Below are 13231 nucleotides of genomic sequence, written 5' to 3' on the forward strand. Positions count from 1 at the left end.
CTATGTTGTCTAATTTGCTTTCTAGTGGGATATTGCCTGCACCAATTTAGGAAAATGGGCATTCTCAATCCCATTTGTTACCAAAGTAATGCTTTTAGATTTAAAATAGTTTTCCTTTAAATATATTAGGATAAATTTTTATCCTTAAATTACAGAAAGAACAATGCTTGAAGAATTAATGGTACCTCAAAAACTTCAGTGAGGATTTTCAATGAGAAACTAACTTTTGTTCCGTGAGTCTTGTATGCCTTCAGCAAGTTTTCATTTGACAGCCATTTTTAGCCCCTATATACTGGCACTTCTTTTGCCGGAGGGCTATAAACTTTAATAGACTCCCTGATACAGAGCTCACACTCTGGCCATGAAGGCTAAGGTGAAATGTATGAAAAGCAGAGAGCCTAAATACAAAAAGGCAGCCTCCTCCCTTGCTGTTCTTCTTCTTCTTTTAATAAACAAGCAACCAGAGGTAAACAAGAATGCTTAGAACTAAATTTTGTCAAAAACATGAACTTATATACTGGCATAGTTAACTGTTACTAATTGTTTGGAAAATGCTTATACATCTGTGGATCCTCTCCTTAGCTAAAAAAGACTGTTTATTTCATTTTGGGTTAACAATTTTGTATATCTTCAGGCTGAGAGGCCAATCCATAGAGTTCTGAATATAGAAAAATCAATTTAGAGTCATTAATGTGAGAATAAGGATTATCACTAGTGTAATTTTGAATTTGTGTTTTTATTTTCTAAATGAGCATGTGTATGGCAGGAGGTGAGATGTTTGGACTCAGTTTTTGTTTTTGTTTTGTTTTGTTTTAATTTTTCTGGCAATATGTACATTTAATATTAACATTGCCGAATACGATTTAAAAGGTTGTTATTACACATATCAAATATGTTGCTTGCCACTGAAAACAGGTACGTCTTGTTCAATGATTTCGACTTTCTAGAAGAATGCACTAAGTTTTTTAAATTCCCTTCAGGAACTTTGTAAAATATAAAAATGGTGATATTTATTCTAAATGTAGGATATTATTTTGAGTTCCAGCTGAAGTCTCATAAACCTTCAGAAATCCATTTATTATTGCTTATTGCACTAGTGTTAGCTGTTTTTCTCAGTTCTTCTGCCTTTTTGCAAAGTGATAAAAAAGTTTGCTTTGCAGGCAATAGCTGAAAAAAGCTCCATAGAGCTAAATAACAATTAAATGAGGCCTAGAACATGCCTTCGGAAAATGCTATTTAAGTGAAAAAAGCCAGACTGGGTTCTATTGAAGAATGAATAAAATGTAAAGCGCATTCATTTTTCATTGAAATTAATGTGTATTATACATTTTTACTTCTAAAGTTATTTTTACTACAAATACTTCCTGCTAAACAGAAAAGTAAACAGTACAAAAAATTTCCCAGTGCTCATTAGCCAGCTTTAACTATCACCAATTCATCACTCTTGGTTCATCCATTCCCCTTCACTGTCTTTTTTTTTCTTTAAGCATTTCAAATAAATTCTCAAATATGTGATTTTTAGCTCAAAATACTTCTGAATTCATCCCAGAAACAACCAAAAGTGATCAGGATATTCTATTTTCACATTATCATAATGCTATTTTCACAACTAATAAAACCTTCATAATTCCTTATTAAAATCCAATTTTAATTTCTAAAATGTCTCAAACTTATCTTTAAATAGTTGGTCTGTTTGAATTAGGATCCAAGTGAATCCACTCACTTTACTTTGTTATATTTTAAAATCACATTTAATTTAGAATAGTTACTTCTTTCTATTTATTTATTTATTTGTTTGTTTGTTTAATATTATTGGGCATTTGTTTGTTTTGTCATTGACTTATTGAAAAACTCAGTTATCTTTTAAAATGTTCCAAATTCTGGACTGTATCATTTGAGTTATTGTGGTCTCTTTTCTTCTCTCTTTCTCTTTGTTTTTTTTTTTTTGTCCTTATTTTAAAACCTTTTTATTTAAAAATTGTCATGGTAAAAGTTTAAATACTTAAAAAAATTCTTTGATGGCATAGATTATGTGTTTGTGTTTGTGTGTATCTTTATGTGTCCACATCTAATCACAGCACATAAAATTACATTTTCATTTACTTGACAGCCTATGCTTTAAGATGGCTCTGGTTTTGCAGGCATTCAACCAATTTCTCATTTTATATATATCATCTTGACTGTCACAACTTTTTCAACCATAGGTATAAGTGCATGTAACATTTTGAGTAACATAAATAGTCTTTGTGAAATATAAATTCCAGATCTTGGGGTCTTCTCAACTATTCCTTTTGTAACAACTCTATTTTTAAAAACCTATAGATATTTTTTGGCCAGTTAGTGTCTGTTTTTGATTTAGGTATCTGGGCTAAAAGTTCCAATTAGTGAAGAACAAGGCTAGAGTAGAAAAACAAACTGAGAATACATTTGCTGTGTTTGTAAAGAAAAATACTTTCACCCAGCTTTCTTTTATATTTACCCTCCTGGGTTCCTACTTTCTCATTTTAATATCTGAACCTGCAGGGGCAGGTTAAAGGCAAAAGGTGATTTAATAATTCTTTCTTAACCAAAGTAAAGTACATTCACCAAAGTATTGTTCAAGTTTTTGCCACTCAAAATACAAAATTTCCATATGTAATCATGGTAATTAGAATTTCTGAAAATTAAGCTATTTTTGGCTTAAATTCAATAATAACTTGGGCCCCCTGCTTCACTCTCTTGATTTACCAATCTCTCCAATGCTGTGGATCTTGACTAATGCCACTAAATATAATTATGTTCATGTTGTCATTATTTTCCCAAGTTTCAAAGGTTCCCTATTTTCCTACTGAGTAAACAAAAAACACCTTCCTAGTCTGGGAATCAACCAGATCAAAATCACCTTTTTAGGCACTCTGTCCCTTTATACATTGCTTAATTTAGCCATACTGCACACCTGCTTTCCTCGAAGCTGGTTAAGCATTTTGATTAACAGTTCAGTTCTTTTACACAAACTTCTTTTCTTTCTAGCAAATTTAGGCTAGAATTTCAGACATGATTTGAAGGAGACATCAACTGTGGAATATTCCATAATCTTCCAGATTTTTAACCATTACTTCAGTTTCATTACTATAGCACTTGGCTTATATCTGTTTTAAAGAACTTCATTCTATTGCAGAAAATATTTTATTACATATCTGACTTCCTCATGGAAAAAAAATCATGATATACCTTTTTGTTAAATGACTCTACAGCCACCTAATTAAAAGTCTAGGCATCTTTTTAAAATAGAAAGCTAGACCATTCTTGAACACCTGCTCAAATGACTGAACTTTTAGAAAATATTTAGTTTCTTTTCCATAGCATGCTTTTGAAAAGGGTATCATTCATATAGTAAAAGTTGAATGTGATCAGAATATATTATGACCTACTATCCTTATATTTTAGATATGATCCAAAAACAGACACATGGACTATGGTGGCTCCTCTGAGTATGCCCAGAGATGCTGTGGGAGTCTGTCTCCTTGGTGACAGATTATATGCTGTTGGTGGCTATGATGGGCAGACATACCTCAATACTATGGAATCCTATGATCCACAAACTAATGAATGGACACAGGTAAATTTGTTACCAGCATAATCTACTTCAAATGTAAGAATTTACTTCATTGACTTCCTTTGGAGGAGAGAAGTACATATAGTAATCTATCTAGTTACACTACCCTGAACACAAAGTGATTGATTTAATCCACTGTTGTGTTCATTTAGTAAAAAGTTCATCAAATCACATTTTTGTGTACTTTTCTCTTAGGTATTACATACTTTCACAAAATTTATATTAAAAAGTGACATTTATGCTTCACTGGGATTTGTATTTTAAGTAGTACAAAGGATAGGAACCAAATTTTTATTATCTGAAGAAAAAAATAAAAGTGGAATATATTGATTCACAAAACCCTAACTTTAGAATATTTATTCTTAGAGGTAACTGGAATAAGAGGATGGAAGGCTGCAGAAATCAACTTTCTGCCTCCCATTTTTGCTTGATTATCTTAGATAAGTCTGTTGTTGTCTACTGCAAAGAGAATTTTCTGTGGATTGGCACTACTGGAAGCTTCAAATAGTAATCCTCACAGCCATAAACAGAAAATAAAAGAACTCTTTGTTCAATTAAGAAAACACAACAAAGGGCTCTAAAATGGTCTGTCATATATAAAGTGCTGATTCCTGGACAATCGCTTTCACTAGGAAGATGGAGTGAAATAATTGGCTGATCTTAGATGAGGCATTATCCCTTGAAATACACTGTAATTAGTGACTCAGGATCATGCTAGAACAGAGGAGCTCCCACTCAGATCACATAGTTAGAGGATATGTGTGAGCTGGGAAAGATGAGGGCAGGGGAACTTACTTACAGTGGAAAATACCTTATGCTGTATAGCTATTATGGCCTTGCTTGTAATGTAAGAATTGGGTAGATTATCAGACTTGTGTTCTAATATTTAATTTCTCCCTACTTTCCTCTTTTCTTTCCCCAACTTTCTCAATATTTCCATTTTTTCTTTATTTGAACAGAAACCTAAAGGTAAGGTACTGTTCGACCAAATCATTTTCATCAGTGGGCACAGTAAAATCCCAAAGCCTTATTTATTTGAAGCAGAATAATAATCTCATTTCCTCACAATCATCAGTGGGTAGAGGGTTCTATTTATTGTCTCAGAAATTTACTAAAATTTAACCAAAGAACTTGAACACTGACTGAAGTAAATCTTGTTTCAATACACTCACTCTTAAAGATACATAACTTCCTTGATGATCAGTTTTGAAGCTATGTATTGGACCACAGTATTTAGATAGGCTGACTTTCAAGTCCAAAACCAAATTTGTAGTGGCCAGGCTAAGGTAAGCTGCCTTATGAATCTTACTCTTTTTTAAGGAAAACTCTTTGATTAAAAGGAAGACAGATGAGTTAGGCTGAGGAAAAAAGAAGGTAGAAAGGAGGAAGGAAGTATTTGGAGAACTAGGTCCTCTGAGTGTCTGTGTTTCACTTTAATTAAGAGAGAAAATGCATTCCTTATTTCCAGAGCAGAAAACATAAAGGAAGTAAATAATCACTGCACTAAGATTATACAGGGTAAATTTTAACTTCTTACCTTTCTGAGTCCCTGGAGTTTTGAAAGGGAACACTGCATGGATCAATGATTGTGGATTTGCTGAGTACAAGTTCAACAGTATGTATTTTAAATGTGCCACTTTTACAAATGAACATTAAATAAAGGAATTTTATGGGCACATAAATGATATAACAATATCTTCATTACATATTTATAATAATGAGCCATTAGGCTTATCATTCCTCTAAAATTGAAATCAAAATAATGTATGTAGGAATAATAGGTAAAAGCCTCCTAAAGGCCATTTTTCCTCATCTATAATTTATTACACTCTTTGGATCATCTAGTATCTTATAAACAGCAAAGTGGATTTAAAATGTTTTATAACAACTTTATTTTAGTACATTAAACATTAATTTTAAAGCTCTTAAATTACTTTAAGGTTTTATGTCCATATCTTTTCATCATTTATATTGTTAAGACTCTCTAGTGACCATCCACAGATCCACTTGAAAATCCCCTTGAAAATTTTCAGGATTCTGGGCCACTAGAGAAAAGTCCCATATTTGCAGGATAATGCTTGTCACTTTCCCTCCATTTACCCACAGATAAAATCAATCAGTTATCCCTTTTTCATCGGTACCATGAAACAGCTAAGCATTAGAATAAATAAGCAAACTATTAAAATATCCAAGATTGTATATTTGGAAAACTTCCCAGGCTAGCTGGAATTGGAAATAATGGAAATATATTAGGGACAGGTTGCCAGATTCAGGTTTTAGACAGTTAGTTTTACAGAGAACACATCCATGCATGTATGTATGCATGTGTATGTTTTCAATAAATTTGACTTTGTCATTTAACATTGGGTTTGTTTCTTGTATTTGATTTGAAAAAACAATATATGTGGTTTAAGACATAAAAGGAAAAACTTGCTCCATTTCCCCTAACCTGGTTAAAATCACTTTCGTGTGTTCTTTTGATACATTGTCATAGTGCTGTCATGCTGCACCCATCAGCAGCGGTAAAGAAACAAAGATAGTGTTCATTTACGGTCATGTCTCCAAAGACTAGCCAGTAGTCTTTGTCTCTCACCCCACAGAGATATGAAAATATTTCTTAAATTAATAAATTGGAAAGTATTGTTGCAACTCAGTTTGCATTGTTGTGCATGAGTTTAATTTATTTGTACACAGTAGACACATAAGATATTAAGAATGAGTTCCAGGGAAGCCTGGTGAGACATCTATCCTCAGTTGCTTTTGTCTATAACAGATAACAGATGTCAGATTCTATACTCTGTCTAGAAACCATGCATAGTATTTCTCAACCTCAGAAAGTATTTGGGAAACTTTGCAAAAATATCACTACCTAACACTCATCCCATTGCTATTGAGTGGTGGTGCTTGAGCACATATACTTTGTAGAATTTCCTTAGGTGACTCTGATGGGAACCAACACTTGAAAATCAATGGAAACTAAAAGAGAGACAATGGAAAATGTGTGCATTTTAGAGTCAAACACACTTCAATTTGTATTAATTGATGTTATGGGATTTACAAACTGTCTCTTGACATTCCACTCACAAACCTGTCCTACATAAATAACAATGCATGATGGGATTATGAAGTTGACTGTGGTAATCTATAAAAATTATTCTTAATACCCAATAGGCTATCAATATATTCATATGCCCCTTTCATCCTCTCATTTTAAGTAATTGTCTATGAGGAAGATAAAAGGTATTACATTAAATTAGCTTTTCAAATAATAATGTATTAAATGTAAGAAATTTAACAAAATTATATGGAAGTTTGCATTTTTAAAACCCACAGAGAGATGGCTGGTAACAACAAGGTCATTAAAAAAAAACTAGTACATAATAGTGGCAAGTTTCATATTTAGAAAGACCATGTCTTTCCTCAATAAGATAATGTATGTGATCTGAGGTTATTCTGCTTTTAGCTATTTCTTACATTTTATTCATTTTCCTCTTAGTTTGAAATAATATCCTGTAATTCCTAGTCTACCCTGATATTTTTATGTGCATAAATTATTCTTAGAAAACCATAACAAAAATCACTGATATCAAGAAGCTCAAATTATTAACATTTTGGCTTACCTCCATGGAATAAATTTTCATTATAAACTCTGGAAAAAACATTGTTTTTAATATATTCCTAGACAATTTCATATTCATTATTAAAAAAAAATCTCAGTTCTCATTTCAATGACTGTCATAAGATGGTATTTTTTTAATAAGCCCTATAGCAATTGTAATGATGGCATATTTATGACACAATATTGAAATTACTTCATTGTACGTCTCTGTTTAGAATGAATAAATAACATATTTAATTAAATACAATATCTGGGGAAATAACTTTAAAATGATTTCAATAAATGGAATAGCTATTGCATCTAAAATACACTCCTCACTATCACTGTGAAATATCATTACAAATGTGACATGCAACCTCTAGAATAAATCTTTCCTGGAAACTTTTCTATAGAAGCTTCATTTCATTAAAATTCATTAAATATTTTATTACATATATTAAAAATTACATAAATTATTGCAGGTTTAACAAGTTTCAGTATACAAATTATTACTTTTTTTGGAAATTCCATTTTCATTGTCTCCATTTTTACCATACTACTTGTGGCCAATTGTGTTAATAAAAGCATATTATTTATGATTTTCATACATATGTGTTTAAAATATTACAATTTATACATTTTTTATGACAGTAAAATTTGTCTTAAATTGTGTCTCATCTTTTTCCACAGATGGCTTCCTTGAATATTGGAAGAGCAGGTGCCTGTGTAGTAGTCATCAAACAACCTTGACTTATTCTTATGTGGGGAGATTTTATTTGCTGGAGCGGTTATTTTTATATCAGTGGACAAGAATGAGAACTTCCTGAGATGAAAACTCTTCAAGAACAAGGATTCCTAGATTTACCTATTGAGTCAGAATAGGTAGAAGATCAAACAGAATTACAAGAAAAAGAAAACATCAAACTGCCATGGGAACAGCATCTGGCTGTGTATTAGTTACTTCAGGAATGGTTATTGGTAATTTGTTTTGTATTGCAGCATACAATAACTAGAGTTACCAAAGGACTGATTTTCTTGAGCATTAAATGGATAGATTGATATTTGTGACATGGATAATTTCATGACTACAATTCACTCTATTGTTTTACAATCTGTGGCAATATCCAAGAGGCAAGAGTAAAAGACATTGTATTTCATTTAACAGAATCTGATTGGCTCACTACTTTCCCAATCAGATGTGGTCATACCAGAAGGCAGAATGATGTTTTATTAAAATAAATATGGTTATTCCTCATTTTCCTAAACTATAAGGACAATTAGAGAAACAGATTCATGTTTTTCTCTTACATTCAGAAAACAAACTGTTCTCCTGATCAAAACTGAATATATCATCAGAGGATGGCTGAATTTTATTGCAACCGTATTAGCAATCTGAAGCTGGCAAACACAAAGTATTGTTTTCATTAGGCTTGCCACATTGCTTTTTTTTTAACACACTGAGCCAAAGAATCAGTATGATTATAGGCTTTTGCCTTATGTTGAGTTCAGTGGAAGCATGGAAGCTAGTTACTCTGAATGTTATATATATCCATTGCATGTTGAAGTCCTTTAGAATTTTTCTTATTTAAAAAAAATAGAATTTTGAGAGAGAAATCTATGATCAATTCATTTGGAGTGTTAATGATCACTGTTAGAAGGAAGGCGTACTTCAGATTCTCATTCCTTGCTTATCAAACTTGTTACATTGATATGCATATTATTTTACATCAAATGTTTGTAACTGTTTAAAGCATAAAGTGGAAACATTATATGTCTTTAATAGAGTCATGTAAATTTAAAATATAATTAATAAATGGTAGAAAATTTGCTTTTATCAATGTTTTTTTCTTCAATAAATTTTAATTCATATCTTAGTAAAAAATTGACAAGATATATTACAGACACAGGCAGTTTTTTTGCTTGACTTCTTAAAAATCAAGGAGTATACATTTCCACCAAAACATGTTTGTTTCCTCCTAAATACTATGCTGACATCAAATGCAATCTTTAATTATTGTTTTCTTCTGTAGTCACCCACTTGAAACAGTTAGAAATAGTGTTTAGAAAACACATATCCCACAGTGACAGTGTTGATAATTGCACATGAACTAGAAAAGTAAAGAAAAATCCCTCTTTGTCGAGTCAAAGTAAACCATGGAATTAAGTATTACTGTTGAGTGGTAAAAAATGTTTGAAATCTAATAACTAAGGAAAATCCTGATAAACAGCTCATGCCAAGGAAATATTAGGAAATCTGAAGTTTTTCAACATGTACCTATGGTCAAATTTATTAGTCACATTTCATTTCAGAAAAATAATATTATTATAAGATGCTAATTAAACTGTAGTTTAAAAAGGCATAACATGAAATTTATCATCTTAGCTATTTCTAAGTACACAATTTAGTAGTGTTAAGTGCATTCAATTTCCTCCTCCTATATATTTTCTACAATACATAGAGCATACAGATAATATTAGTTAACTGTAGTGAACAACTTATTTTTGAAAGTTTAAAGAATAAGGAGAAGAAATAGTGTACATCTATTTTTTAACCAGCAAGGATTTGTAGTAGTCATGCTTAAAACTTGGTTAATAAGCTTATCAACATTTTTACAAATAAGTAGTTATTTTCCTGAGAGGGAATTTTCCCTAAACAAATTTTCTTCATTCAACCATTTTCTCTATGTAGATCATATTAACCTACTACTACTCATATTTCATATACTGAGTGTGAATACCTGATTTACCATATGAAGTCACTTTAGAGAGGTTTGTACAATGAACTCTAATCCTATATGGGATTGGAAGGATGAATATTATCGTGCCATTCACTGAAAAGGAAATCGCTCTCTAAGGTCATATGCTATGGGCAGCCTATTCTGCCCAGTACTTCAATCCAGGATTCTTCAAACTTGACTCTGTCAACTGGTAACTCAACTAGCTGAGTATCCCTCTTTGTGGTAAAATTTCTGCTGAAGACAGGATTCACTATTTAGCTGTTTAATTAATAAGACATATTTAAATAAAGGAAGTATAAAAATAGCATCAATAAGGCTAGTTTTTCCAAGATACTATTAAGGGTTTTTTAAAATTATTATTATTACATTGATATCCCTGAAGTATAACTTATTTTTATAAATAGTACTGAGGTAGAGAAGGGACATGGGACAAGAATCATGATCAAGTTTTCCTGCCTTTGATGAATTAGCCCACAACCAACCCTACCTTAAGACAGAACAAGAAGTCCTAAATGATATGCTCCTACTGCTCAAGGGTGACCACTACCTTAGAGAAGACCAGGATCAATTAATTCCTTATGTTAAATTTATCTTACAGAGTATCTAGAGTACTAACTATGGATGATGACATAATGTCTCTCACTGGAGATAGACATCATGAGATCACAAGTCAAGCATATGTCCCCTTGGCCCTTAATTCCATTCTTGAAACCCTTTAAAGTCATGAATTCTAAGCCTTTAAGCACACCTCTCTTTGACACTGCCAGCACTTCCCTTTCTTCGAGTGTGTACTTTGCCTTAAATACATCCTTCTTGCTGTTCAACTTACTGCATTTTTTGTCCCCCATGATTTCCCAAGCCTCTTGGGAAATTATTAAGATATGCCTTTTCCCAGTGGTAAGCATCTTTGTTACTTCACTATTTCATTCAATTTTCTAGACTTAAGCATAAGTCTTCACTTTCTCTGTTCTACTTCAGACAAGTAGGGAAGGGCTACTAAGAGCTCTGATTTGGGCTTGCAAGTTTCCATTGCTTGGGTACCCCAGACAGGACTGCAGCTGTAGGATTATGCTCTTGAGTAGCATGCCTGAAAATCTCCTTTCTTTGTCTTTGGGAAGTTGTCCAAACATAATCTCACTCCATCCAGTGCTCTGTAGCTCCCCCAAGTCCTGGGGTGAAGGGACTTTCATGGAAACTTTTAGTTTCCATGTTGTGCAGATTTAACTGGACACTGGTCACCAGGTGACCCTAGCTTCAGGAGTTGGCACAAGGGATCTGCTCTATACTGAGTAGGAGTTCAGTGAACTTTCCTTTCCTCCCTCTGTTCTTCCTTGCTCTCTACTGCCTGCATGGCTGCTGCCATCCTCTACTACTCTCACTTTAACAAATTCCTTCCTTATCTTCACTCATCAGACCTGTTCATGAATTCTTTCTCCATCAGTCAAGAATTCCTCCCCTGTCTGGGTTGAGGTTTCACCTAGTGCACAGTGGGAGACTTCCCCAGACAAAGCTGCCTAACAACAGTAATATGCAATCTTAGAATATTCTGCAAATATTTTCCATTTTAATGATAACCATTAATGGCAATAGAAATATATAATATTCTAAATTATTTATGAAGTACTTAATCGTGTCAAAACCTCCAAATACGGTAGAACTGATTTTCTTTTATGTTGTACATTAAAAGTCAAGAAAGTACAGTCTTACAATTAAAATAAAATAAAAGGGATGACATTTGTAAGTTTTTCCTGGATACCAGAATAACAGACTTAATAAAAGTAGAAGCACTAGTATTCCTGAGAAATACTAGTTACCCAAAAAGAGTATAAGGATTTTACATTATTTAGTTAACATCATATATGGTTTGAAGAAACCAGAAAATCTATTTTGAAACTGGAAATTTGTAACCAAACAGCTAAAACCTGTGATAAAATAGTAACTCTAAAGATCTAACATTTACATGTAGGCTAAAATAAACTATTCAAATATCTATAGTCGTATTTCTAGATTGAAACGTTTATACAAAAATATTAAGATTTTGCAGCTTTTAGAAACACTCTTAAACATATCCCTATCACTTGTTTAAAAACTGTACATAGTTTTTTTAGTATTTTAAAAGAGATGAAAATTGAGGTACAAACAGTAAGAGAAATGATCATTAACATTAATCTTTTAGGAACGAACAGGAGCAGAATTTGCCACCCCAAAATATACCCCTTTGGCATAAGATTTATATTGAGTGGGTTATTTTTTTAGGAAGCAGCAGACACAGGAGAAGCCCTGAAAACTGAGTAGAAGCTACCATTTTATAAGAAACATTAACATTTATATAGGAAGTCTCCAGTTGTAAGGGTGTCTCCTCTCTAACAGAAGCACAGGATGATTAAATCTCTAGAAACTCAACAATGGAGAAGAAAAGGACTTCAAATTGCCTAAAAACATTACCCTTGTTCACTGAGTTTTTTCTGATAGTCTCCCAGAACTGGCTCCCCAAACCCCAACATTTTCTTTTATCTTTAACTGGAGATGGTATTTAAGGCAGTGGCTTGGGCCATTTTGTAAAGCTATTCAGTATGCATAAGTCTCTCCCATTATACAGAGGTACACAAATTATTAAACTTTTGGTTTTCTCCTGTACATCTGTCTTTTATTAAAGAGAGGTGGTGGTGGGGGTTTCAGCCAAAAAAGCAGAAGGGTAAAGCAAAAATTATTCTCCCCCCTCCCCCATGGGCAACTTTATTAATTTGCTCTCTACAAAGGTTTAACAGGAATTTTTCTTTTTCTGTTAGGTAGAGATAGACATGAGCAGCCAGGGAAGTGGAAGTGGTTCAAGGAAAAAACTGCCCAAACTCTGCCCAGATAGGGGGTCTCACGTGAAGACAACAAAGGCTTTGTTAGGGAGATTAACTTCTTGCCTATTGGATGGGGCTATATGGGTCCCAAACAGGTCCCAGTGCAGGAACAATCAAACAAAACTAAGAACTGCCCAAACCATACCTCACCATAATTTCATCAAAATAAAAATGTGTTTCTGTTCCCCCTCCCTTCCATGGGATTTTCTGTGTGCATTTTGGGAAAAGACATGTATACTAAGAGGAATGGATATGTAATTAGAAATGTCAATCAAATGACCTTACCCTATCAATCAAAGAAGTGCCTCCTGGTTAGGTCTTGATAAATAGACCCTCCCCTAAAATTCCGGTGCCTTTGTCTTCCCTGACTCTTGCGCGCTCTCCCTTGGAGTGTATTCAAACAAAACTTACACTCTGCTTCACTATTGTGTCTCTGCTTTTCAGTTCT

The 13231-nt window shown here is 32.9% G+C and overlaps 1 protein-coding gene across 1 annotated transcript in view; it reads left to right on the forward strand.

Annotated features, from left to right (window-relative positions):
• The window catches only part of KLHL1 (kelch like family member 1), a 359135-nt gene extending 350163 nt beyond the window's left edge, over nucleotides 1-8972 (forward strand). The window contains exons 10-11 of the mRNA XM_037023548.2: nucleotides 3427-3598; nucleotides 7884-8972. Of these exons, the coding sequence (XP_036879443.1) occupies nucleotides 3427-3598; nucleotides 7884-7943 (232 nt within the window). The 3' untranslated portion in view covers nucleotides 7944-8972. The remainder of the gene's footprint in view (nucleotides 1-3426; nucleotides 3599-7883) is intronic.
• The last annotated feature ends 4259 nt before the right edge of the window (nucleotides 8973-13231 follow it).

This window comes from Manis javanica, chromosome 9 (assembly GCF_040802235.1).
Source record: "Manis javanica isolate MJ-LG chromosome 9, MJ_LKY, whole genome shotgun sequence".
In the NCBI taxonomy this organism is placed as follows: Eukaryota; Metazoa; Chordata; class Mammalia; order Pholidota; family Manidae; genus Manis; species Manis javanica.